The sequence below is a fragment of the Macadamia integrifolia genome, unplaced genomic scaffold (genome assembly GCF_013358625.1).
Source record: "Macadamia integrifolia cultivar HAES 741 unplaced genomic scaffold, SCU_Mint_v3 scaffold1467, whole genome shotgun sequence".
NCBI lineage: Eukaryota > Viridiplantae > Streptophyta > Magnoliopsida > Proteales > Proteaceae > Macadamia > Macadamia integrifolia.
In genome coordinates this window covers 132,054-158,951 of record NW_024868215.1, presented here as the reverse complement: position 1 = coordinate 158,951, position 26,898 = coordinate 132,054, and the positions used below count along the sequence as shown (strand labels likewise).

General features: G+C 39.4%; 1 protein-coding gene across 1 annotated transcript; it reads left to right on the top strand.

Annotated features, from left to right (window-relative positions):
- The first annotated feature begins 887 nt into the window (after nt 1–887).
- Nucleotides 888–24,152, top strand: LOC122063825 (protein phosphatase 1 regulatory inhibitor subunit PPP1R7 homolog). Its single transcript, XM_042627533.1, has 6 exons — nt 888–1,365; nt 1,584–1,814; nt 2,046–2,192; nt 2,324–2,466; nt 2,539–2,653; nt 23,594–24,152. The coding sequence occupies exons 1-6, from the start codon at nt 1,066–1,068 to the stop codon at nt 23,672–23,674; spliced, it is 1,017 nt and encodes a 338-aa protein (XP_042483467.1). The 5' UTR covers nt 888–1,065; the 3' UTR covers nt 23,675–24,152.
- The last annotated feature ends 2,746 nt before the right edge of the window (nt 24,153–26,898 follow it).

Sequence of the window (26,898 nt, the reverse complement as noted above, 5' to 3'; positions counted from 1 at the left end):
TGTGTAACAATCGTACGAATCTCCTCTTTGTTTCGTTTCTTTCTCATAACTTCATATGTTCATCACTCTTGAGTCTCTTCACTCTTCTCTACTAGTTGCAAGCACATCGCAGACGAAGTCACGAACACAGTTACACAAGTTTGTGTTCTTCTTAACCCTTTTTTTTTTTTTTTAGTGTTTTGTTCATGCTTTGAATCTAAAAGTCTGAAGTTCTCTATTTTCCGATCACTTCGGGTTTCTTGTTCTTCGTATCTGGTCTAGGCCTTCTCGCATTGCAAAGCCCTAACACTCGATTTAGGTATCGGTTGATCTTCTCTTATGTTGTTGCTTTAATTGTGAAAAATTAGTGCATTTCTGTGCAGTATGAGTCATGGGTCATGTGAACTCAAACAAAAAGGATAGTGAAAAATTTTGGTGGTCAATTTATTCATTTGTTTTATTGTGGTTGTGATCTTGCTTTCATTGTTTTGGGGCATAATCTATTTCATGAGTAGAAATTGTATTACAGTAACCATTGCTTCCATCGCTCCCATCACTCAATGACAATTTTTTCGTAATTTTTACTTTGTTGTATAGTAGTTTGCTATTTCTAGGTGTACATGTCAAGTTAATTATTTAATAAATAAAACAGATACAACAAATAATAAAAATAATATCTGAATTTTTTGCCCAACTTTTTTTTTTAATCGAATTTGTTCACTTTTTTGACCGAAACCTTAAATTAACCAATATAATTATTCCGAACAATCCTTTGCCCGAATAATTCCTAAATCCGAATTTGCTACTATGGTCAATCACGCGACTTGGTACCGTTTTTTTAATATCATGAGTGGGCGTGCACGTGTGAAACAAGGACCTGGGTTTGAAATTCGCCGTTAACTCGCTTTTCAGTTCATCTTCGCTGCCAAGTGTTTCATTCGTTTCCAGAGTCCGAAGTGCAGACTTTGAGGGCAAAGAGAATAGCTAAACCTAGAAGCGTGCAAAGAGAAGTTCTCATTTATACGAAGCTTTTGATGTGATCCTCTCTTTCGAGGTCCGGTAGAACATCTGCTAGGGTATTTACCAATGGAAATTGCATCCGAAGGGGGGCCAGGAGAGAACCATGGAGCTTTGGAGGATGGAACAACCGAAGAGAATTCTTCGAGCACTGTTCTCGATCTCACCAGTTGCCAGCTTCATGACCTAGATGGCGTTGAGCTTCTTCAGAGCTTAGTCGAGTTGGATTTAACCGCCAATCGATTATCGGTCTTGGATCCTCGAATAAGTCTCCTCTCGCGGCTTAAAAAGCTCTCTTTGCGCCAAAATCTCTTCGAGGACGCGGGAATCGAGCCAATTTCTGGATGGGATTCGCTATCGGGCCTTGAGGTTTTCACTCTTGTTCCTTTCTCTCTGGATTAATTTTGACGATTTTAACTACTTTATCACATTTTTGAATTGAGGTCATTAAATCCGATTACTGTCCTGATGAAGTTGTATTTAGATCAGAAATTTTATAATTGTTGCATTTTATATTTTTTAGTTCCATAGACTGTACTGTAGTACGTTTTTACGATTTACGGGTTGTTGTTGGCCTTGTTTTGCAGGAGCTGGTGCTCAGGGATAATAAACTAACGAAAATACCAGATGCTAGCATTTTCAAGAGCCTCCTGGTATTTGATGTTTCTTTCAATGAGATTTCTTCCTTGAGTGGTTTGTCGAAGGTATCAAACACACTCAAGGAGCTCTATGTTTCGAAGAATGAGGTGACTAAGATGGAGGAGCTTGATCACTTACATGAACTGCAAATTCTTGAACTTGGTTCCAACAGATTACGGGTTAGAAATTTTGACCTCTCAGAAAGTTTTGTTCATGCAAATTCAATAACCCTGTAAACGACCCACTTGGTTAGCTTATTTGTGAAAATGTTGTTCAAATCATCGTCATTGTGGTGATCCGTTGATTTGCATTATTCTGCTTATTTATTAGCATACTTTTGTATGGATTTTTGGTTGCTTTTGTCTTTAAACCAAACAGTTTATACTGAAACGCTGAATTTGCCACTTCAGGTAATGGAAAATTTGCAAACCTTAACACTTCTGCAAGAGCTGTGGCTGGGACGGAATCGCATCAAAGTAGTTGACCTGTGTGGATTACAATGCATCAAGAAGATTAGCTTACAGAGCAACCGTTTGACCTCTATGTTGGGATTTCAGGTATGCCACTGCTGAGCATTATGTTGTCTGAAGGGAAGGGAAGTGAACGAGGCAAATGCAGTAATTTTCTAAGCACATAGGGATTACATGTCTTGTTCATTCCTGTTATCCTAAACTATTTCACTATTCAGGAATGTGTTGCTCTAGAAGAACTATACTTGAGCCATAATGGCATTGCAAAGATGGAAGGCCTATCAACATTAGTAAATCTCCGTGTTCTAGATGTTTCATCAAATAAATTAACAGCTGTGAATGACATTGAGCACCTTACAAGGTACAAATAAATGCTACCCATTGGATCTGGTTGGCCTTTCTGTGTTCTTAACATTTTAGAGAATTTTTGCAGGTTGGAGGATCTATGGCTTAATGACAACCAAATCGCATCATGTGAGGGCATGGAAGTGGCTGTTGCCGGTTCTCGGGAGACACTGACTACTATTTACCTTGAGCACAATCCATGTGTATGGTTCTTAATACATTAAAGACTGCTCATATTTCTCAGCTCATAGATTTAATTTTCATATACTTTCTACATGTTTATCTCTATCTGATTTCTTATTTATGCTGAATAATTTTGATTACATATTTCCATTTTCTGGTTCTAGTGACCTGATTTGATGCTAAGACATACCCAGATTTCTTCCTAGGGGTATTTCAATAATATCCAACTATGGGATGGGTTCCACATAGATTCCTATTTTCTTTTCATTGTTATAGAGTAATCAGGTTTTACCGATTAGTATGGAGAAGATGGAGTGGATAAACACAAAGGATGATTTTGACTAAAGAACGTCTATGTAACAATGTGCAAGGAGAAAAGTTTTAGAGGAAGGACAACCAAAGAGATTATTTTTAGGGATAAAAAGGAGATTTCTTTTTTTGTTTTTTTTTTTGGGGAGGGGGGGGTGACCTGTTTAGAAATCGCCACATGTTCAGCCGAATACAAATGGGAGCATGGTTGTCAAGGCGATGCCTAGGCACCTTGTTGGTCCCCCCTTCCAACTGCCTTGGGTTGCCTAGCTACCTTGACAACCATGAATGGGAGACTCTTAAGATTTCTTAATATTCAGTAAAACCCAAGGGGTTACACATATTAAATATGATAACTCTGCACCAAACTAAAATTTGGATCTCAGCCCTTTATTTAAAGTAAACTAATTTCGAACTCAAAAGAGAAGAATGTGTATTTAACATTTAACTGGGCCAACCCACCCTTGGTGACGACATGTCCACTTATCTTCAAATAAAAAAATAAAAAAACTAATAAATTACTTAAAGGAAAGTTGAATACAGCTATGACTATCCCCTCTTAGGTTGTTTCTTGTGGTTTCTGCTCCATATAGTTGAGGCGTAAAGGCCAACCGGCATACATTGGTGGTTGACTGAATTTTGCGGTTTTCTTTTTCAGCTGCCATGGTGCTCCTTCCACCATGGTTTATGTGTGATCTTCTGTTGTATTATTCTGAACCTAGAATCTGCTAAAGGGCTTATCCTCTGTTCCTTCTTGTATTCTTATTTTCTTTTATCTTTATGAAGAAAATCTCTTGCTTGATTCTTGCTTTCTTGTTTCTTAATATTTGGATTTCTGAAATCTTTGATTTTTATTTCTTTAATCCAAACTCAAACTTCAAAAGATTTCCAGGCCTTTATGTTTCTTTGTTAGCTTGCCTAGTCTATAACCCCTATAGATTTCCAATCACAGTTTAGGATTGGAATCAGCACTGCCTTATCTCAGAATATAATTGAGTTGGAGTTAGGAGTTCTTGCATGCCACAATGTAGGCTGTTTGGTACATGTGGGGATCAACATTGGCCTGCGCCCAGTATCCCACCCTCCCCCTCCCCCTCCCAAAATTTTTTTTTTCCTGTTTCCCTGGTCCTTCACTGCACGACAAACCTTAATTCCTTAAATGCTTGTTTCTTCTATCAGCCAGCATTTAGAACCTTTATTCTCATCTGAATTTAACAACTCCTTATTTTTGTGGAGCTTATCGGAAGAGAAAAGACAAGAAGTTCTAGGATGAATTCTCTTCTAATGGGAGGGTTATTATTATGGGGTTGAAAATTTTCTTTTATTGTTCCTTTGTGGTTGAAGATTGGTGGGTACAAACAAGGGGAAGTTCAACTAGAATTTTATCAAACATGTGAAATGCGTGGCTCAGGCGAATCAGTTCAACAGCTTATAAAAACAATAGAAGTAAATTTGGAATATTTTCACGAAGTTGGGTTTTATGTTGATAAGATTAGGTATGGGAAGGCATAGGTTTGGGTTGGTGGTAAAACGTAGTATAATTAATGGGAAAAGAACCCCGCCGGTTTGGCATAGGAAATGTCTAGACAAAGCAGGCATGAATGACCACGCTGACCCCACCTCTGTGTGTGCTGAAGATTATCCCGCCTGTGCTCTGATTGGCCCATGTGTCTGGTGTTTCTTGTGCCAAACTGGAAGGGGGAAGCTGAACTTAGGTTTTGAATTTGATTAATTGACTCAAGATTGTAAATACTAGGAATAGTGTAGGGTCTCTTTTGGCATCAAATCAAGGTGCTTGAAGTAAAAGAGTCTCTAAGGAGGATGAAAGTAGGAAAGACACCAAGTCCAAATGGGATCCTAATAGAAGTGTGGAAGAGCTTAGCAATTTGTGGTTTATCTTGGTTAACTAGAAGCATTGTGGTTTTGAAAATAAAGATGATATTTAGAGTTGTAATAATTATAGATGCATAAATCTAGTGAGTCATACTATGAAATTATTGGAGAGAGTTATTAATACCCATTTAAGGCAAGAAACTTTTATTATAGAGAACTAATTTGGTTTTGTGCCAAAAATATCCACGGTAGATACTTAAGAGACTCATGGAAAGATTTAGAGATTGCAAGAGGGATATCCATATGGTCTTTATTGACCTAGAAAAAGCTTAAACAAAGCCCTTATAGAGTTGATTTGACAAGAACTAGAGAAGTGTTTCAAGTAAATATGTGGATATAATTACAAATATGTGTGATGGTGTGGTGACTAGTGTACGAATTGTGGGAGGTTAAGGTAGTGAATTCCCAATTACAATTGGGTTACATCAAGGATCAACTTTAAGCCCTTATTTAGAGACGTTCAAGATGAGCTTCCTTGGTATATGCTTTTTGTTGATGATATTGTTTTGGTGGATGAGAGATTAAGGTAGAGATTAATGGCAAGTTGGAATTATAGAGATCAACTTTGGAATCAAAATGTTTTAAGCTAAGTAGAACGAAGACAGAGCATATGGTGTGTAACTTTAGTACACTGGGACGGATAATGAGGTGTTGAAAATTGATGAGAGGAAGATTCCGCTAAGTAATTGTTTTAGGTATATGAGCTCAATAAAATATTAAAGTGATATTAAGGATGATGTTTCACAGAGAATTAAAATAGGATGAAATGGAGAGGAGCATCCTGAGTATTGTGTGATTGACATATTCTGTTAAAACTTAAAATGAAAATTCTATAGGACAAGCATACAACCGATTATGATATATGATGAGGAATGTTGGCAGTTATGAAGCATCATATAGATAAACTCAGTGTAGTTGAGATGAGGATGTTGAGGTGGATGTGTGGTAAAACTAGGAAGGATAAAATAAGAAATAATCATATTAGGGTTGATTTGGGTGTATTTCCAATACATTATAAGCTATGAGAAGGTTTTTGAGGTGGTATTGCCATGTTCAACGGAGGCTTTTGGATGCTTCAATATGGTGGAGTGATTTGATTCAAATTGAAGAAACTAAGGGTCCGTTTGGTAACGATTCTGTTATGAGAATGTTGTTCTTTGACAAAATCGTCTATTTGTGTTACTTCATTAAAAGTTGATATTTGACTTTATTTAGGCGTTTGGTAAACTTGTTCTAAAACTCTTTTGGGAACAATTCCTGGAGCGAAATGGCGTTTGGTAAAAACGGTTCCCAGACACATTTTTTTTCATTATTTCAATATATATAAATAGTATACACACTTTTATTTGGAATCAACAATCCTAGAAACACATAGTATGGTGACCATATGAACAGAATAGAATGCCCAATTTTGTCATAATCATAAACAACTTTCTTATGTTAGAACTTATAGGTAACAACCACCCATAAAATCATGCAAATTAATTAAGTTTAACCCATATACATATTGAATTGATGAATACACTTCCAATACAATTATATAATATAGTGTGTGATATCTCCTTTACATCGATTGGTATGGTTATATTTCCAATAAAACCAATTTTTGGCACATAAGGTAATCCCTCACCCCACCCTCTCCAACCGAAAAAGAGAAAACACATCCATAGTCAGCTGTTACCATAACCTTTAACCATGGCTATACCTATACATACAGAGGAAATCAAAAACCCATTAAAATTGGGACCTTGGGCACTAGAAAAATAAACAAATTGATCGAGTCAACTAATAGAGCTTTCCCATTGCCTCTCTAGATTATGAGGACAAGGTTCGACCTGAATCCCATTCCAGCGATGTCGAATCTCGTAACCTGTCCGAGCTCTTAGGTTCTTTCCGAGCCTTCTTCATTTGCAGATCTTGTTTATAGAGATCGTTGCTTGCCTTGATGGTGAGATTGCACAAATCAAGGAGGGAGATGGGTATGCGTTGCTTGGAGAGTGGCAATAGGAAGTAAATTTGATCAAATTGCAGCTCCTCTTCATACGGGAAAGGAGGAATGCAGGTGTCAGGATAAATGGAGTCGAAGTTGTAGAGGAAGCAATTGGGTTCTGTAAGACACATCCCTAACTTTCCTTCGTTCCTTCAATCAACAATTGAAGAGTAGGGTCGACTGGTTGAGTAATTCTGATGGTTGAGCAGAGATATGAGACATAACAGTGATCGGGCGGAGATCTTGGTCGATGACAATCTCAGTTGGAGCTTACTAGCAGAGCTATGAGAGGAACAATGATCTGAGACGAGATAAAGAGGGTAGTGGTGGGATGGGACTACAACGATGCTGGTGTAAGGCTGTCTCGGCCCGGGCTTCTCACCCACAGCTATCCCGGCTGTTCTGAGCAATTGACTGCAGTTATTCTTTATTCAAATATGAAATTATGAGTACATAGTCTTCTCTATTTATAGAGGGCAGAATAACAATCAAACTACTACTAGGAGCTAGTTACCCAATAGGACTAGACACTCCTACTTCAACTAGGAGCTAGTTTCCCAATAGGACTAGACACTCCTATTACAAGTAGGAATTCAAAATTGGACTAGGAATAATAAACTTATGTGGAAAACAAATAGTCTTAAGACAATTTGGACTCGACATACCACTTACTCAACTCGATGGGCCTAATGGCCCACTAATTAATTAAAAACAACTACTAATTATACTACTAATTATTTCCCTAGCCGATGGGCCCAATTGGCCCTTATTTGTACTTAGCCACTCAGGTGGACCAAGTAGGGGTTCGGTTGGCTTATTGGCTGGACCCTATCCACTCAGGTGGACTAAGGCTGGACCCTTCTTCCTCTCATATTTCCTTCCATAATGTGAATCTACATCAGCTCCCTCTTTCTTAGAATCATTCAACTCTGATGAATAGGTAAGGGACATGTAGTGCTTATAGAGGTCCGTGTCAAGGCATTGAAAGTCATCGGCATCGATCCAAGTACAATCCTCTCGTGGTCGACCTTTCCATCTGATGAAGGAGTAGTACCCTTTGCCCTCACGAACTGTGGTGAACTTGTTGTCGAGAACATCTTCAATGACATCATCTTTAGAGTTTGCAAATTGAGGAAGTTTGAGGGTGTGTTCAGTGTCACCATCATTCGAATGGTGTCCCAAATATTTCGTCAGATCAGCTACATTGAAGAAATTGTTGATCTTCAGAGTAGGAGGTAGATCTAGCATGTAAGCATTAGTGCCAATGCGCTTCAAGACCTTGTAGGGACCTATGTTCCGAGGATGGAGCTTGTGCACTGTACCGGGAGGAAACCTCTCAGGTGGAATTCGAACCATTACCAAATCATTAGGCTGAAATTCCACATAGCGATGATGTCGATTGGCAGTTGCTTGGTATTCGTCATTGCTAATAGCGATGCGACGACGAACATCAACATGTACCTCCGTGATGTGTCTAAGGAACTCATCGGCTTCCACACTAATACGGGCCTGAGGTGGCAAAGGTACCAAGTCAACCGGTCGTTGAGGCTGCAGTCTAAGGACAATCTCAAATGGTGTATGACCTATGGTGCGGTTAACGGAACTATTATAGGCGAATTCAGCAATATCCAGTATAGATGGCCAAGTCTTTTCATAGTCTTGGACTAGACATCGGAGTAAGTTGCCAAGACTTCTGTTCACCACTTCGGTCTGTCCGTCTGTTTGAGGATGGAATGCAGTGGAGAACTTGAGTTTAGTATTTGTTTTCAGCCATAGAGTCTTCCAGAAGTAGCTCATGAACTTGACATCCCTATCTGAAACAATTGTCTGTGGTAGACCATGTATGCGCACTATTTCTTTGAAAAAGAGTTTGGCCAAGTGACTTGCATCAAGAGTCTTCTTGCACGGGATAAAGTGTGCCATCTTAGAGAAACGATCTACTAAGGAATCATACCTTTCCCGTGTAGGTGGTAAGCCTAGGACAAAGTCTATGCTTATGTCTTGCCAAGGTGCATGTGGAACGGGCAATGGTGTGTACAATCCTGTATTCTTCTTTTCTCCTTTGGAAAGTTGACAAGTGCGGCATTTCTGTATCACATGTTGCACATCCTTTAAGAGTTGAGGCCAAAAGTATAAGTCTTTCATCATGGAGTATGTTTTGTCCTTGCCAAAGTGTCCACCCATTCCTCCTCCATGTAGCTCTCGAATCAAGTGATGTTTCAAAGAGGTGTTTGGGATGCAGAGGCGAGTGCCTTTGAAAAGATACCTATCATATATAGCAAATTTGTCATCCCATCCTCCTCCTTGTAGGTTGTTGAATACTTCTGAAAAATCAGCATCACTAATGTACTCCTCTTTAATGTGTTCCACTCCTGCACTTTGTACTGTGAAGGTGTTCATCATCATCACCTTTTGACTAAGTGCATCAGTCACTTGATTCTCCTTCCCAGCTTTGTACTTGAGAGCAAATACGTATCTTTGCAAGTATGAGATCCATTTAGCGTGCCGATCACTAATGGTCTTTTGTGAGTGCAAGTATTTGAGTGCTTCATGATCCGAATAGAGCACAAACTCTTTGCCAATTAAGTAATGCCTCCAATGCTTGAGGATTTGAACAATGACATAGAATTCTAAATCATAGGTAGAATACTTTCTTTTTGCATCATTCAACTTTTCATTGTAGAAGGTAATCGGATGGCCCTCTTGCATAAGCACTCCTATCCCAACATGGGATGCATCAGTAGCCACTTCAAACATAAGATCAAAATTGGGTTGTCTAAGCACTGATGCTTCTGTCATCTTTTGTTTGATCAAGTTGAAAGCTTTAGTGGCTGCCGGAGTCCACTGAAATGGAACTTTTCCCCCTTTTGTACATTCTGTAATTGGGGCTACAACAACGTTGAAATTCCGGATGAATTGTCGGTAAAATGAAGCAAGACCGTGAAAGCTACGAACCTCGATCAAGGTCTTTGGAATAGGCCAATCAACGACACTTTTTACTTTCTCCGGATCAGCTTCTATGCCTTGTGAAGACACAATAAAACCAAGGAAGATGATCTTGGGTAGTATAAAGGAACATTTCTTCAAGTTGATGTATAACTTTTTTGCCCGTAGTACTCTCATGACACGTCTCAGATGCTCTAAGTGTTCATTTTGTGCTTTGCTGTATATTAGTATGTCATCAAAGTACATTACGAGAAATTTGTCGATGAAGGGTCGTAGTACGTGTGTCATCACCCTCATGAATGTGCTAGGTGCATTGGTGAGGCCAAAAGGCATAACCTTCCACTCATACAGGCCTTCTTTTGTTTTGAAGGCTGTTTTCCATTTATCCCCTGGACGGATTCGTATTTGATGGTAGCCACTTTGTAGATCAATCTTTGAAAAGATGGATGCTCCTGTCAACATGTCAAGCATATCATCCAAACGAGGAATAGGAAATCTGTACTTTACCGTGATTTTGTTAATGGCCCGGCTGTCAATGCACATACGCCATGATCCGTCTTTCTTTGGTGTCAATAGGGCTGGTACTACACATGGACTCATGTTCTCAACCAAGAACCCTTTATTTAATAAATCATCCACTTGTTGCTTGAGCTCGGCATGCTCTGTAGGACTGAGACGGTAAGTGGGCCGATTAGGGAGTACTGACCTAGGCACAAGGTCAATGGCATGCTGAATATCCCTCATCAGTGGTAGTTTATCAGGCAATTCCTTTGGCACCAAATCTGAAAAATCAACAAGTAATTGTTTGATTTGTGGGGGATGTTTGACCACTATCACTGGTTCAGCAGCCTTGGTAACAAGAGCTATGATTAGGCCGGTTTCTTCACCAAGGGTCAGGAATTCTCCATGGGGCAGCACGCATAGCTTGTTGTCCACAGTGTTCTTGCTGAAATTTTCTTTGCATGGTTGCTCCTTTTGCTCAGTGGTTGTTTTGGAAGAGGTCTTAGCAACATTCTTTAAGACATGTTGTCTCCTTAGTTGGGGCAGCCCTTAACTTGCCTTTTACCTGAGGTATGTTGAGTGGGTTTAGAATGAATGGTTTGCCTTTGTGATCGAAGATGCATTGGTTCTTAGTACCTCCCACTAGCACATTGTTGTCGTATAACCAAGGCCTTCCAAGTAGTACATCAGTGAGGACCATGGGGATGACATCACACCATACACTTTCTTCATAATCTGAGACCTTCAATGGGATTGAACACCGTTGAGTTACAGCCATGGTGTTGTTGTCTAGAAGAGATACCTTGTATGGCTGTGGATGGGATTCAGTCTTAAGCTTTTCGTCAATGACAAAGGCTTGAGATACCACATTCACACAACTTCCACTGTCCACAATCACTTGAGCTTTGTGAGGTCCACTAGACATTAAGGTGTAGAAGATATTGTGCCTCATCTAGTCTTCACCCTTAGTTTCAGACACTAGGATTCTTGCAACCACATTGACATAAACATGAGGATCATCATTCTCTGGTGTAAGCTCATCTTCTAGTTCATCCTCCTCTCCTTCAACTGCAACATTAACAGTCCAATCGTCATCCTGAGGTTCGTGGATTTGTAAATCCGGATTGGATTCAATGGCACTGATGACAGAGTTGGATCGTCCCCGCTTAAGGCAGAATTTTGTTGTGTCCAGTCTTTTCACAATTGTAGCATGTCACAGATCCACTCTCCCTTCCCATTGGAGCCTTCCCCTTATCATGTGTATCTTGTGGAGCTCGGGTAGGAAGTCCAGTGGGTTTAGTTGGTACATAAGGCTTTTTGTTGTCAGTTGGCTGGATGTACCTTCTGGAGGTTGTTTTGATCAGATCCTCTGCTTTTAGTGATTTGTCAAACAAGTGCTTAAGGAGGGTATCTCGATCACACCAAGCTTCTCACGAATATCATACCTTAATCCCAGTTTGAAACGGGATATGAGCAGTTCTTCATCTTCTTTATGGGCACCTGTTCGTGAAAGTAGTTCATTAAAACAATCAATATAATCTCCTACAATCATAGTACCTTGCCTGAGAGTATTCAGCATGTCGTAAAGTCGACGTCGGTAGGTGGGTGGTAAGAATTTATCGTTAAGGATAAATTTCAAGTCTTCCCAATTGTGAGGCATCTGACGACTGCGGATCAGCCTATTCTCTTCATTCCTCCACCAGTCCTTAGCTCCACCAGTTAACTTAGTGACAACTAATTGAACTTTCCTTTCTTCAGGCATACGGTACCACCGGAAGTAGTCATCAAAGGAAGTTACCTAGTCTTGGTAGTAGAGGAGATTGTGCCTCCCATTGTACTCTTTCAATTCTAACTTGACCTTGTACGTATCGTCAGACTGATAAAGCTGATTGTCATACTCATCATACTCATCATTCTGAGGTGGGACATTCCTTCTAGGTTGCATAGTGACTCTTCTGGGAACATTACCAATGCAATTAACAGCAGGTTGAACATTAGTTTGGGAAACAGTTGGTTGGGTGTTGGAGTGGGCAGCAATACTCTCTTTTAGGTCAGTCAACTGTTGGTCATGTCCATCCAACCTCGTAGACAAGGCTTGGATTGTTTTCATCACATCTTGAAGGGTGGGTTGGGGTTATTCTGTTTGAGCCATAGCTCTGATACCACTTAATGCAGGAGTAGATTACAAGAAACTATTCCAGCAATTTATAACCCCAAACAATACAAATAGGACCAGGAAACAAAGAAATAAGACCATCGAATAAACCCCTAAGGATACAATACCCATATAGGAGCAAAATCAGCCCAAAACACAACCCGATAGGAGAGAGAAAGGCCTGCTATAGAGCTGGAGAGATAGGTGCGGCCAGGTCTGTAGGAGTCCAATTGAGCTGCACTCATGGGCGTAGATAGTCCCTAGGGAGGGTACAAAAAGTTGAGAGGATTTTGACGGCTGGTTGTGAAGTTATAAGCTTTCTTGATTTTCTGACCTAGGAGAAATAATCACTGGCTTCAGGAGAGAGAATCAAATCTAGTTTGTAACTTGGATAGATCTGAACTTCTGAATACTCACAACAGTCGTATACTTCAACAGCAGTAACTTTAGGATAAAATAGAAAGCTTTAAACAAGAAGAAACAAAGGGAAAAGTGGGGGAGGAGCAGCTGTCTCGGCCCGGGCTTCTCACCCACAGCTATCTCGGCTGTTCTAAGCAATTGACTGCAATTATTGTTTATTCAAATATGAAATTATGAGTACATAGTCTCCTCTATTTATAGGGGGCAGAATAACAATCAAACTACTACTAGGAGCTAGTTTCTCAATAGGACTAGACACTCATACTTAAACTAGGAGCTAGTTTCCCAATAGGACTAGACACTCCTACTACAACTAGGAATTCAAAATTGGACTAGGAATAATAAACCTATGTGGAAAACAAATAGTCTTAAGACAATTTGGACTCGACATACCACTTACTCAACTCGATGGGCCCAATGGCCCACTAATTAATTAAAAACAACTACTAATTATTCCCCTAGCCGATGGGCCCAATTGGCCCTTATTTGCACTTAGCCACTCAGGTGGACCAAGTAGGGGTTCGGTTGGCTTCTTGGCTAGACCCTAGCCACTCAGGTGGACTAAGGCTGGACCCTTCTTCCTCTCATATTTCCTTCCATAATGTGGATATATATCAAAGTGTTTCCTGTGGGGGACTGTGGCTCTTGCGCTTGCAGGATGGCCAATGGGAGCACACGAAAAAGCATCAACAAAGACGTCATTTTCCATTTCATGGGGTGAGGGCTTGTCAATTTGCCTCCATGTGTTTGGGCATAGGGGCCACACTCCCCCATAGAAAACAATTTTCCATAAAAAATTAGTTACTCTTAAATAGGAAACATAAATAAACTCAAATAGGTAAACCCAATATCCTATGCAATCTATCCAAATAAAAAAGAAAGACCACATGAGTATCCCAAATATCCTACAAGGCCCAAAGAAAAAAGAAAAAGAAAAATTGAACTTGGTTCATCTCCATCTGAGCTCCCCAACAGATATGGGCTGGTCCGAGGAAGTGCACTTGCTTCACTGTGACTCTTAAATCTTAGTTTTCTAATGATAATACTCCGAGTTGTTGGCAACAATGGCCATTGTGCTAGGCTTAGAATAACAGTCCACTTTATATTTGCCACATGGTAGTTCATTGGGAAACCAAATTTGGTGCATAGATGAGCCACAGTCCCTAACACAGATAAAGCACAAAAGTGGGCTTATTTTGGTGGAAACAAGCTTTAGGTTGGGTTCGATACATGTGGCCTTTTAGTCCAATGGGTTTTCTTTGTAATAGGCCACTTTAATTGGATTTACTTCATTAGTTTAGTTAGAATCTTTGTTTTGATCAGTTTCCTTTATTATTTCAATTTCTTAGTTGTTTAGGCTGTCGTATAAGTTAGGATTGGTTTAGGCACATTCCTTTTTTGAGTTTGAGTATGTTTTTAAGTCTTCTATATGAGCTTGTAAGGAGCTATAGCCTTGTGCACGAATTTACGTAATGGATTTGGCTTGTTGCTTTGGTTCTGTGGTGATTCAGAATGCTCCTTGTTGTGGTGATTTAGTACGCTCTCTGGTGGTAATTCCAAGGTTGGGGAAATGGTGGTGATTCCAGCCCTGCAGATCTAGTTTCCCTACTTTAACTTGGATTCCTTTAAATTTCTTGTTTTAAAATTAATCTTTGATTTTAGTTCTTTGTTCTACTATTAGGTCCAAGTCTTGTGACGGTTTCAAAATCTGAAATTTCCAATTAATAGCAATGTTGGAAAACCAGGTATTCCGACTTGACTCATTGTCTAAAAATTTTGTTAACTCGGAATGAGTCACTTTGAGTCATAGAAGTCTTGTATTTTGTTTTTTAACATTAATGGTTATGCCCCCACCAACCCCTAGTACTTGTTATTTGAACTGGGGTGTATGTGTGACTCATTCAAATCATGAGCCGGAACAAAACAAAGGAGACAATTTTTCCAGTATCAATGTGTTGGTGTACGATGTCTTGTATTTCGTCACAGTTTAATCCAGGGAGTATTGGTGCAGGCGCCTCTACAGCCAGGACGGCGGTCCCACTAGCCGGTTAGCAGGCCGTGGGGGGTTGCAAGGGGGCAGGAGGCCCCCTGTATAATGCGGGGGTGTAGGGGGGCGCAGCCCCCAGCTCGATTTTTTTTTATTTGAGGGCAGTTTTTGTACTTTCTAAATTAGGATTTTTTGCTATATATTTGTTGCGAGGGTTTCTTTGTAATGCAAACAATATTGTAGGTGTGAGGTCGATCGCTGTAGCCATATTCTCCATTGATAGTGAAGCAGGATCTCATCTCGTCGTGGACGTAGGCAATTTTGCCGAACTTCGTAAACCTGTGTGCATTGGTTCTTGTTTTTCAATTATCTTCTGCATCGTTTTAGGGTTGCGTTTCTACAAATTGGTATCCGAGCTTTAGGTTTTCGTTTTCTAGGGTTTACTATCACGATGGAAGGGAAGGGATCGAATGTCAATTATGATATCGAGTGGTTCAATAGGAAGGACAATTTTACCCTCTGGTATCAGAGGATGAAGGATCTTCTGATACAACAGGGTTTGGAAAAAAAACGTTATTAGGGAAGTTGAAGAAACCTGTAAAAATTATTGATGAAGATTGGGAAGAGATGGAGGAAAAGGCGGTAAGTGCTATTCGATTGAATCTTTTTGATGAAGCCCTACAATATGTGGGTATCGAATCTACACCGTAGTTATGGGTGAAACTTGAAAGCATCTACATGATGAAGTCCTTAACAAACAAGTTGTTCGTGAATAAGCAATTGTATTCTCTACAGATGGAGGAAGGTACTGATCTATTAGAACATCTCAACAAGTTCAATCAGATCGTAAGTAAACTTGCAAACCTGGAGGTTAAGATCGAGGATGAAGACAAAGCGCAACTGTTGCTATCGTCGCTGCCAGAATCGTATGATGACCTAGTAACGACTCTATTGTACGGGAAGGAGACTCTTGAGATTGATGAAGTCACGGCTGCCCTCATGTCCAATGATACAAAGAAGAAGACCAACGGTACGAAATTTCAAGGTCTTTTCGGAGGTGACAAGGAGTAAGAAAGAGGGAGATCAAATCAAAAGGGATCTGGGAAGAGTCTATCGAAATCAAAAGGGGCAAAGACAAAGGTCTCTTGTTACTATTGCAAGAAAGAAGGTCATTTGAAGAGAGAGTGCTTGAAGATGAAGGTAGACTTGAAGAAGAAAGGTGTAAATAAGGCATCTGAGGAAGTTAACGTGGCTGATAGTTTAGATGGAGATGATGGAGATGTACTCTCTATATTATCAGGTAAGAATTAACCTTCTGATTCTTGGATTTTAGATTCTGGATGTTCATATCACTTGTGTCCACATAAGGATTGGTTTGATACATATCAAACATATAATGATGGGTTTTTCTTAATGAGGAATGATGCTGTTTGCAAGACCATTGGGATAGGTACTATCAAAATCAAAATGTTTAATGTGATAGTAAGAACTTTATCAAATGTGAGACATGTACCAGAATTGAGGAAAAACTTAGGGCCCGTTAGATAACGTTTCTGCCGTTTCTTGAAATAGAAACGGCAGAAACATAAATTTCCGTTTCTAGAAACAGAAACAGAATTAAAGGTGTTTGATAAGTCATGTTTTTAGAAGTCGATAGTAACCAATGAAAGAATGGCCACAAGTCGTTTCCAGAAACGGCGAAACAAGTTCACTTGTTTCGCCTGGGTCGTTTCTTGAACCATAAATAAGTAAAAATTTCTATTTCTATTTATGAAAATAAGTGAAACGAAACAGTTTTATAAACGCTTTTTACTCCGTTTCTGCTGTTTTTGGAAACAGAAACGACAGAAACGCGTTTCTTGAAACGTTAGCAAACGGACCCTTAGTATCTATGGGGGCACTTGATTCAAATGGCTGCAAGTACATAGTAGAAGGTGGAGTTCTCAAAGTTATTAAGGGTGTTATGATTGTCATGAAGGAAGAGCTAACAGGGTACCTATACAGACTTATAGGGAGTACAGTTATAGGTGGAGCATCTATGACTATAGATGTAGGATCTGATACAGATGATATTTATCTATGGCATATGCGGCTAGGGCATATGGGAGAAAGAGGATTGATGGAGCTTCATAAAAGGAAACTGTTGAAAGGATTGAAAACTTGTAAACTGAACTTCTGCAAGTATTGTGTGTTTAGGAAATAGTGCAAGGTTAGTTTCAAAACTGCAAAACATAAGAGTAAGTGGTTGCTTGATTATGTACACAGTGATGTATGGGGTCCTTCAACAACCAAATCTAAAGGTGGGGCAGAATATTTCGTGACCTTTGTTGATGTTTACTCAAGGAAAGTCTGGCTCTACTTTATGAAGCATTAAAGTGAGGTGTTCACTAAATTTAAGGAATGGAAGGCTGAGGTAGAAAGGAAGACAAAAAAGAAAATTAAGTACTTGAGAACAGATAATGGAGGGGAGTACACTTACAAGCCGTTTTTAGAATTGTGCAAAGCTGAAGGGATTACACGTCACTTCACAGTTCTAAAGACACTACAGCAAAATGGTGTAGCTAGAAGGATGAATAAGACACTTCTAAAAAGAGCTTCGGAGTATGAGGCTAAACGCAGGGTTGGGCAAGAGATTTTGGGCAGAAGCAATGAATATGGCATGTTTTCTTAACAAATCTCCATCAAAGGCGACTGATTGCAAAATTCCTGAAGAGGTATGGACAGGAAAACTTGTAGATTATTCTATTCTAAAAATATTTGGTTGTCTAGCCTATGCTCATGCGGAGAGTTAGCAGCGTTCCAAGTTAGACTCAAAGTCTAAGCAGTACATCTTTCTTAGTGTTGAGAAAGGCTTAAAGGGATTCAAGTTGTGGGATCCAAGTTCACAGAAGGTTGTGGTTAGCAGGGACATTGTGTTTGACGAGTCCCATATGGTGAAGTCAAATTGCAGTTCACAAGCAGTTGATGAAAATAAAGGTTTTACTGTGCAGGTGGAGTTAGGTGAGTCAGAAACAAGAGAGAATGAGTCATTCATAAACTTACCAGGACAACAGGAAATAGTAGAAGTTCCCTATACTGTGGCAAAGGGTAAAGGGAAGCATTCTCACAAAGCACCTGTGAGATACGGGTTTGAGGATATAGTTGCCTATGCCCTCATTGTAAGTACAGGTGATCCATCTTTCTACCATGATGATTTGAGTGATGCACAACATGATAAATGGATGGCAGCTGTGATGGAGGAAATTGAGTCTCTACAGAAGAACAAGACTTGAGAGATTGTAGAAAAACCCAAGGGAAGAACGTAAGAAAGAGGCAGTATCTGAGGAGTGTGAAAGGTATAAGGTTAGACTTGTAGCCAAGAGTTATACACAGAAGGAGGGGATAGACTACGATGAAATATTTTCTCCAGTGGTGAAACACAATTTGATGCGGGAATTACTTGCTTTGGTGGCCATGTATGATTTGGAGCTTGAACAGCTTGATGTGAAGATTGCATTTCTTCATAGTGACTTGGAGGAATAGATTTATATGGAGCAGCTTGAAAGTTTCAAAGTGCAGAGAAAGGAAGATTATGTTTGTCTGCTTAAGAGATCGCTTTATGGTCTTAAGCGATCTCCTAAGAAATGGTACAAGCGCTTTGATTCCTACATGATGAAGATTGGCTACATAAGAAGTGAGTATGATAGTTGTGTTTATTATAAAGTGTTAAGTGATAATTTTATTATTTTGTTATGCTTTATGTTGATGACATGCTCATTGATGCAAAGAATAAACATGATATAGTCTCTTTGAAGTTTTTGTTGAGTGCTGAATTTGAGATGAATGATCTTGGTGTTGCTAAGAAGATCATTGGTATGGAAATCCTTAGAGATAAAAATGCAGGTAAACTTTGGGTAACTCAGAAGAGGTATATTAAAAAGGTGTTAGAGCGTTTCAATATGAAAAAGGCTAAGCCGGTTAGCACTCTGTTAGCTAGCCACTTCAAGTTATCTGAAAGGGAATGCTCTACAACACATGAAGAGGTGAAGCAGATGTCTCAGGTCCCCTATGCTAGCACAGTTGGGAGTCTCATGTATGTTATGGTTTGTAGCATGCTGGATTTGTCTTATGCAGTCAGTGTTGTTAGCAGATACATGAATAATCCAGAGAAGGAGCATTGGAATGCAATTGGATCTTCAGATATTTGAGCAAGACTAAAGATATATGTGTTATGTTTAGTGGTAACGGAAGTTCCACAGAATTGGCGAGTTATGCTCATTCTGACTGTGCTGGTGATTTAGACAGGAGGCGGGCTATTACAGGATATGTATTTACATTGGCTGGTGGACCTATATCATGGAGGGCGATGCTTCAGTCTACAATTGCATTGTCCACTACAGAGGCATAGTACATGACGGCAGTTGAGGCTGCCAAGGAAGGAGTCTAGTTGGCTGGTTTGGTTCGTGGGTTGGGGTTGGAGCAAGGAGGTACAATGTTACATTGTGACAGTCAAAGTGCCATACATCTTGCAAAGAATCAGGTGTTTCGTGCAACAAAGTATATTGATGTGAGATTTCACAAGATCAGGGAGCTCGTGTCAGAAGGTAGTATTCACTTGAGAAAATTCATATAGATCTTAATCTTACAGATATGCTTACCAAGCCAGTTACCATAGAGAAGTTTGAGTCTTGTTTGGACTTGATTAATGTAACGGCCCAGCCCCATTAACCTTGCACAATATTGTCTTGGGCCTCAAGGCTTTAAAACGCGTTGTGCCATGGGCTAGAGGTTATTAACTAGCCTAGTAATCTCTCCTAGGCGATGTGGAACTAAAGTTTGTACACCCTCACCGATTTCCACCACCTGGTACTTGACATATTCTTGGTGGGGACACTTCACCAATCACCCAGGCGGGTCTATTACTTGTCATATTCTTGGGTGTCACAACTTCTCCCCTTTCGGTACAACGTCCCCACTGTGACCCCACACACTATCGAGGTCTGCTCTGCTAGCATTTGTAACGCCCCGGTCCCATTAACCTTACAAAATATTGTCCTCTTTGGCCCATGGGCCTCAAGGTTTTAAAATGCGTTGTTCTATGTTAAGGAGGCTAGAGGTTATTAACTAGCCTAGTAATCTTTCCCTAGGGGATGTGGGACTAAAGTTTGTACACTCCCCGAACTCCCAAACCCCCTGGTACTTGTTGTATTGTTGGTGGGGGACACCTCACCGATCTCTCAGGCGGGTCTAATACTTGTTGTATTCTTAGGTGTCACAATTAATGTTACTCATTGTTGAAGATAAGGGACGCACCAAATAGGTGCGAGTTTGTACCTCTGATAAGGTACGAGGATGAAGACGTCTACAGGTTATCTTTATAGGAGGCTCGACAGAATTCAAGCCAAGGTGGAGATTATTGGTATACGGTGTCTTGTATTCTGTCACAGTTTAATCCAGATAGTACTGGTGCAGGCACCTTGACAGGTAGGACGGCGGTCCCGCTAGCCAGTTAGCGAGCATTGAGGGGTTACAAGGGGGGCAGGAGGCCCCCTGCATAGCGGGGGTGTAGGGGGGCGTAGCCCCGCGCTCGATTTTTTTTATTTGAGGGTAGTTTTGTATTTTCCGGATTAGGGTTTTTCGTTATATATTTGTAGCGAGGGTTTCTTTCTCTGTAATGCAAGCAATACTGAGAGGTGTGAGGACGAGCGCTGTAACTCTATTCTCCATTGATAGTGAAGCAGGATCTCATCTCGTCGAGGACATAGGCAATCTTGTCGAACCTCGTAAACCTGTGTGCATTGGTTGTTCTTGTTTTTCCATTATCTTCTGCATCGTTTTAAGGTTGCGTTTTTACACAATGCCTAGGACTACTGAATAAGGTAGAATCGAAAAGCCTTATTCACTATCTAAAACTAAAAGTCAAAGGCAAAAAGATCTATCATATACCTCTATTCTGTATAAAATTTATGGTTTCCATTGGTGCAAATCTTATCACCTCCATTTGAGATGAGAAGCAATTTCCCAAAATTCCTATCATTCATTACCTTTTGAATTTCATTTTACTTTTTAGTTTTAAAATTCCCATATGCCGTTGTGACATTTACTTTTGAATTATAGAATGTTTTTTTATGGGATAGTCATAAGTAATAAAACGAATCATGTTCCCAGCAACTTTACTTTTCAGGTTCCTATCATTCATTGTCTCGACCATCGTTGTCGTCTTTCATTGACCTCGGGTTCATCTGGCTACTCGTTGGGCAACATTTTCATCTTTTTCTTCTTTTAAGTGGCATTGCATACCGGAAGCTTTGGACGATACAAAGAACTTGAATCTCTCTGAAGAACCATCATACGGAATAAAAAACCCACCATGAACAGTTAAGTTAACCAAATCCTGCAACCAATATGAAAGACCTCTCACAATAAGATCTTTTGATTAAAGGAGCTGCAGATCTGATCGGAGGCGATGAACACCGTCTTTGATCAAAGGCTTATGGAAATCTTGATGAGAGTGGAGAATGCCACCAGTGAAATCTGATCTCCTGAGATCAAATGAACATCGAAACCCTAGAAATTGGGGCCATTGATAAAACTGTGGGGAAAAGCAATACATGGGGATGAGTTGCATTGACTCAGTAAAAATTCTGAGTTTCATGTGAATTGGCTAGACTTGGACTGAGTCTGGTCACATTTTGTACTGAACGAATCTTTATGACTCTTGACCATGTTTTCCATTTTTTGTGGTTTTCCAGCAGTGATTAATACCAGAAATCTTGCTAGGATATGTTAAATCTGTAAATTTCTGAATGTTTGGCTGTTTGATCCTCAGTCCATAATAGACCTTCGATCAGAATTTGAGCATAATCAGACAAGTCCTCTTTGAGTTATTCAAATTTCTCCTAATCTGGTTCTTACGCACTTTCCCTGCGATGCTGTAGCAAGCTGATCTCCCACTGGTTTGGGATTAGCACTGCATTATTCTCCTATCTACTTATAAAATTTCAGTCCAATCTGAATTATATGGGAGAAAAATAAAGTAAAGAATGGTCAAAAGTCAAAAGATGGGCTAAAAGACGGACTGTTGAGTTTAATTCTACATGTGGCTAATTTATTGCTACTCCACCTATCCATATGGTTGAAAATCACCACATCATCTTGGCCACGTGGCCAAAATTTGGAGGTCTGTTGTGCCAAGCCAGCCATTGAATCAATTTTTGCCTCCTATTTTTTGTTCATAGTTTTTATGACTCAAATTTTTTTATTTTTTTATTCTGAATTCTTGATCTATATCTTCCATTGAGTTCTAGACCTTGCTGTGATCTTTATTATTTGTTATGCAAATTGAACTTAATCATAGCTTGATCATCTTATTAATCAAGCGCTATTTCTCTCTAATTGACCCAGTTTATTTACCAAAGCTATCTGAGTCTCTAACCGTACGCAATTACTTGTTTTTCCCAATGCTGTGCTGATGCTGTTTAGTTCTTAATAAACTAAACACAACACCCATTTTTAATTCATTGATATGCCCTTATGCCCTAGTCAAAATTCTCATCAGCTTTATTCCGAGAATTGTTATATTTTTCTGACTAAGTTCCTTAGGTGTGGTTTCTTTAGGTGAGCACCCCTTGACAGGATTCCCCAGGTGGGCACAGTTGGTTGCTTTTGTCTGCCATGTGGCAGGTATATTGGTGCTCAAATTTTGTAGACCAGTTGTCCATGTCAAACTGGACTTGTTTGGTGAGTTTCAGCCCAACAGCTCTACACCATGTGGTACAATCAACTGGTCAAATTTGGTCAAAATTTGGACAATTAGAGGAAAGGTTCTACACATAGAGGGCCACATGGTCTCTTATCTATCCTATTATTAGAATTGCTGCATTGGCCCTCCACACTGGTTTGATGGCTGAAATGTACAGGGGGAGAAAATCCATTTGATTGTGTGCCATAAAGGTTAGGTAAGCCATAAAATCTGACATGTAGTCGGTCCAGAGGGGTGCTCTATCTGTTCAACAGTTAGATTATCCACATCTGCTTCCACATGGTTGAAATAGCCACTCTCCTGGAGAGGAATCTCTGGGTGTATTCACCTGGACAGGCTTATGCTATTTTGATTCTTTAACCTTAACTATGGCTGCTGTTAGAACTGTAATTTAATCTTAATTAATTTCCAAGTTAATCTACATCAAGAATGTTTTCATAAAATTTTAGATAATTTTTTACTTTCTTTCTGCTTTTGATTATTAGTTTTCTATATATCGAGGATAGTTAATGAATATTTATGCTTATGAGTTTTAGCTATCCATCAACAATTTTATTTCTCTTTTTCTTTACCTTGTTGAACTAATAAGAAGAATATTTTCAGCCTCTCAAATTTTCTTTGATCTGGCATGGTCACTGCAGTTAGAACTGCTACTGGTTTGGTGGGTTATTTGGTCCACTAGGAGTTGCTGTTTGCATTCACTAGATGCTTTTTGCTTGGTTTCTAACCCTGGGATGCCTAATCCACTTCTGCTGAACTCTGAAAACCTTCCACTTCATAGGCTCTCTGCATGCAAAGCAAAAACATAAGTAAAAACTAACTGTAACCCTAACTGGACTCATAATGCAAAAGCAATGGTGTCAAGGCCTCGAGTGTTTTCTTCATCTTTTACATTACCATTTGGGCATGTAGGTCACATTGTCATCCATGAGTGTGATAATGCCAATTTCATTAGATATAGTGATCTTAGATTCATTTCTTCAATACTATTTGACCAAGTATTGTCCTCATTTTGCAGGCAAGTTCTCCAAATTACACTTCTAGTCTGAGGCAGATCTTTCCAAATATCCAGCAAATTGATTCGGATGTATTTTCGTAAGAATCTTGGTGGCTTTGTACTTAACTGGTTGTTCAAAGAGAGGATGGTAGAATGCTGATTGCCTTCAAAGAGAAATTGAGCATTGATGATGCAAGTTTGTCATTTTTCCTTATGGACTTAACCCCTTGAATGTTCTATTTGAATTCTCAAAGCTTGCAGAAAAATTATGTAGATTGTAGGTTAAAAATTCTATTTAGTTCTTTCCGAAGGATACGGTTGATCATAGGCAAAGAAACTAGAGCAACTTGAAGGCCAGGGGCTGTGCGAGTGTTCTGTGCTTGTTTTCATACATACATTAAAAAAGAGGGGAAAAACAAAGAAGCCAAGTTTTGAACTTCCTCAACACTCATGTATTTGAGCTTGTGCTTGCCATGTTGCACGTTGTACTTTATTTAAGCTTTGTTATTTCTCATGCAACTGTGAAAAGTGATGTTTTTGACCTTCATATGATTTATTTGGATCTTGTTTCTTTGTACAAGCTCCTTCCCAGTTTTGTATCTGTTAGTTTAGTACATGGTGGGTCATGATTGAGATTTGAGAGCGTCTTTGAAATTTTCTACAACAACAAACACCATCTCTCTCTCTCTCTCTCTCTAGGCATCTGTCTATGTAAAAGGGGGTTGTTAGTGCCTTGAGGATGTTTAAGTTTAGAGAAACCCACTGCTACATTCTTATATATACTCCTTCGTATATGAATAATGTCCAAAGTGCCCTTGGTTTGTTCTAAAGTTCCGTCCAAGTGTTAGAACCCATAAGTGTAGGGATTCTCTCTTCACCATGAGTGAAGCAAACTGTTTGCTGTTTGGTATGTCTTTTTGGAAAATATTTTCGAATTAAAATGCATTATGAAGCAAGAAAATAAAAAAGAATCAGATTTTTGAATGTGTTATAGACTTAGATATTTCGAGAATGTGTATCAAACACAACCTTGAATTTCATTTTAAGGTGATCTATATGTGGCTGGAGTATAATAACATCTACCACACCAAGCCAATAAGTGCACAGGAGTGGCCTCACGACTTGTAAACCGGGGGAGTTCATATGGTCAGTGAGAAGGGAGTGGGAGAAAAACATCCTTTTTTTGTTTCGTAGGAGTCTTCTAAGTATTTTGCTTTCCTTGGAAAACTTTCTGTAAGTGGCCTGGATTTTTTTTTTTTCTATCTGCTCACCGGTCCTTTCACGTAGTTTTTTCTGAATTTTGAATGGTATTCAAGATACTTTGTTTTCGAATATCTAACAAATCACTTAATGAAAGTAGACTATCTTGTCAAAAATTCATGATCTTTTTTTGAATCTCCTAGAATTCCCTGACAATCACTCTTAACACGCTTTGAATGCACACTCATTGATAACCTCATATCTTACACTAGGGTAATAGTGAGGAAAATTGTCACTTCATGATCCATATAATTTTTTTTCAAGTGGTACGATGATGCGGTCGATGTTGATTGTGACCGTTGGATAGAAAGCGGCTTGGATTAATTTTGTGTCAAATTTCAATTTCAAATTCAATTAGATGCCCTCCCATGTATGTTCACGCATCCATGTATTTGAGCCGCCTATGTATTGCGATGCATCCTCTTGTATCGCTGCTGCAACCCCTCCCCCACCTTGATACGAACTGTGCTTAACTAAATTGGTTGGTTTCGATCGGTTTTGAGCACCTTGAAATACCTGGTAGTGTGGAACCTCCATTGCCTACATTGGTTTAAGAGTAGTAACGGATACTCCTCACATTTCTCTCTGTCATCTCCTTAATATATGTTCTCTATTTGGGTTGGTTCTGTTAGCATGTTCTTCTGATTGTACATTGCTTAGTTATATGCTTAGTTTTATTAGATATCTGTTTATTGCCAACTCTGAGTATTGACCCCAATTATTCTTATCGGTGTATGTCCTGTTTTTTTTTTTTTACATGGTTTATCACTGTTTAGTTATCTCACTTTTGGTGACCCTAATTGAATTTAACTGCACAATTTCTTTATACCACCAGTGAGCTCTTGACTTACTGCTTACAGGGTTCTTATTTCAATACTGTCTAGACATTTGATTATCGTTGACTCTAATTGATTGCATCATCGTTTTCCATTGTTTCTAATTCATAACTTGGTTTAGCAATTCTTTATGGGAAAAAAAAATTGTTTACTGCTAACTCTAACGGAGTTTAAGATTGTAATTCATTTGATACATCTCGGATAGACTTCAGGTTTGTGATATGTACTTCGCTCTTTTATGTTGAGACCTTTTATTCTTTTGTATTAGGAGACATCTTCCTTTTATTTCTTATTATATTTATATGCCTATATTTTTGGTGCGTCAGGTAGGCAGCCGATACCATATTATATCCAACCAATCCACCCTTTGCATGGATCCACGTATCTCTTACTCACATTTTATCCCTTTCTGTGTCCTATCTCTGTTTTCCATGTTATTAGGGCATCCCACACAAACGACACACGGTATCAATCTACTTTGCAACAAGTTCAAGAGCGTGTTAAGAAAGTTAATAATATAAGGAGGATTCAATGTGCTTCCTAGAACAATGGTTCTTTGACGAGCAAGAGTTTGGAATTGATTAACATTGCATGTATCCAAGAGACTAGATGGAAAGGGAAGAAAGCTAAGATGTTGGACGACTTTAAACTTTGATATTTGGGAGACCAAAGTGGAAGAGGTGGAGTTGGCATAGTGGTGGATAAAGACTTGAAGAATGACGTGGTAGATGTTAAAAGAGTGGGGAACATGATCATATCCTTAAAACTAGTGTTAGATAAAGAAGTGGTCAACATTATTAGTGCTTATGTTCCACAAGCAGGATTGGATGAAAGTTACAAGCTACAATTTTGGGAACACATGGATGAATTGATGTATAGTTTTAGACCGGATGAAAAGATTATTATGGGAGGCGACCTGAACGACCACATTGGGAAGGATAGGAGAGGTTATGGAGTTGGGGAGAGGAATGAGGAGGGAACCTCAGTTCTGTACTTCGCAACCGCCTATGATCTATCCATCGCTAACACCCTTTTTGCTAAAAGGGAAGAACACTTAATTACTTACAAAAGTGGACGACATTCCAGTCAAATAGACTTCTTCCTCACTAGAAGGCCTAACAGATGGACATGAAAGGATTGTAAGGTCATACTTGGGGAGAGTTTAACCTCTCAACATAGATTGTTGATCCTAGACATGTGCTTCCGTTTACTGAAGAAGAAAACAAGGAA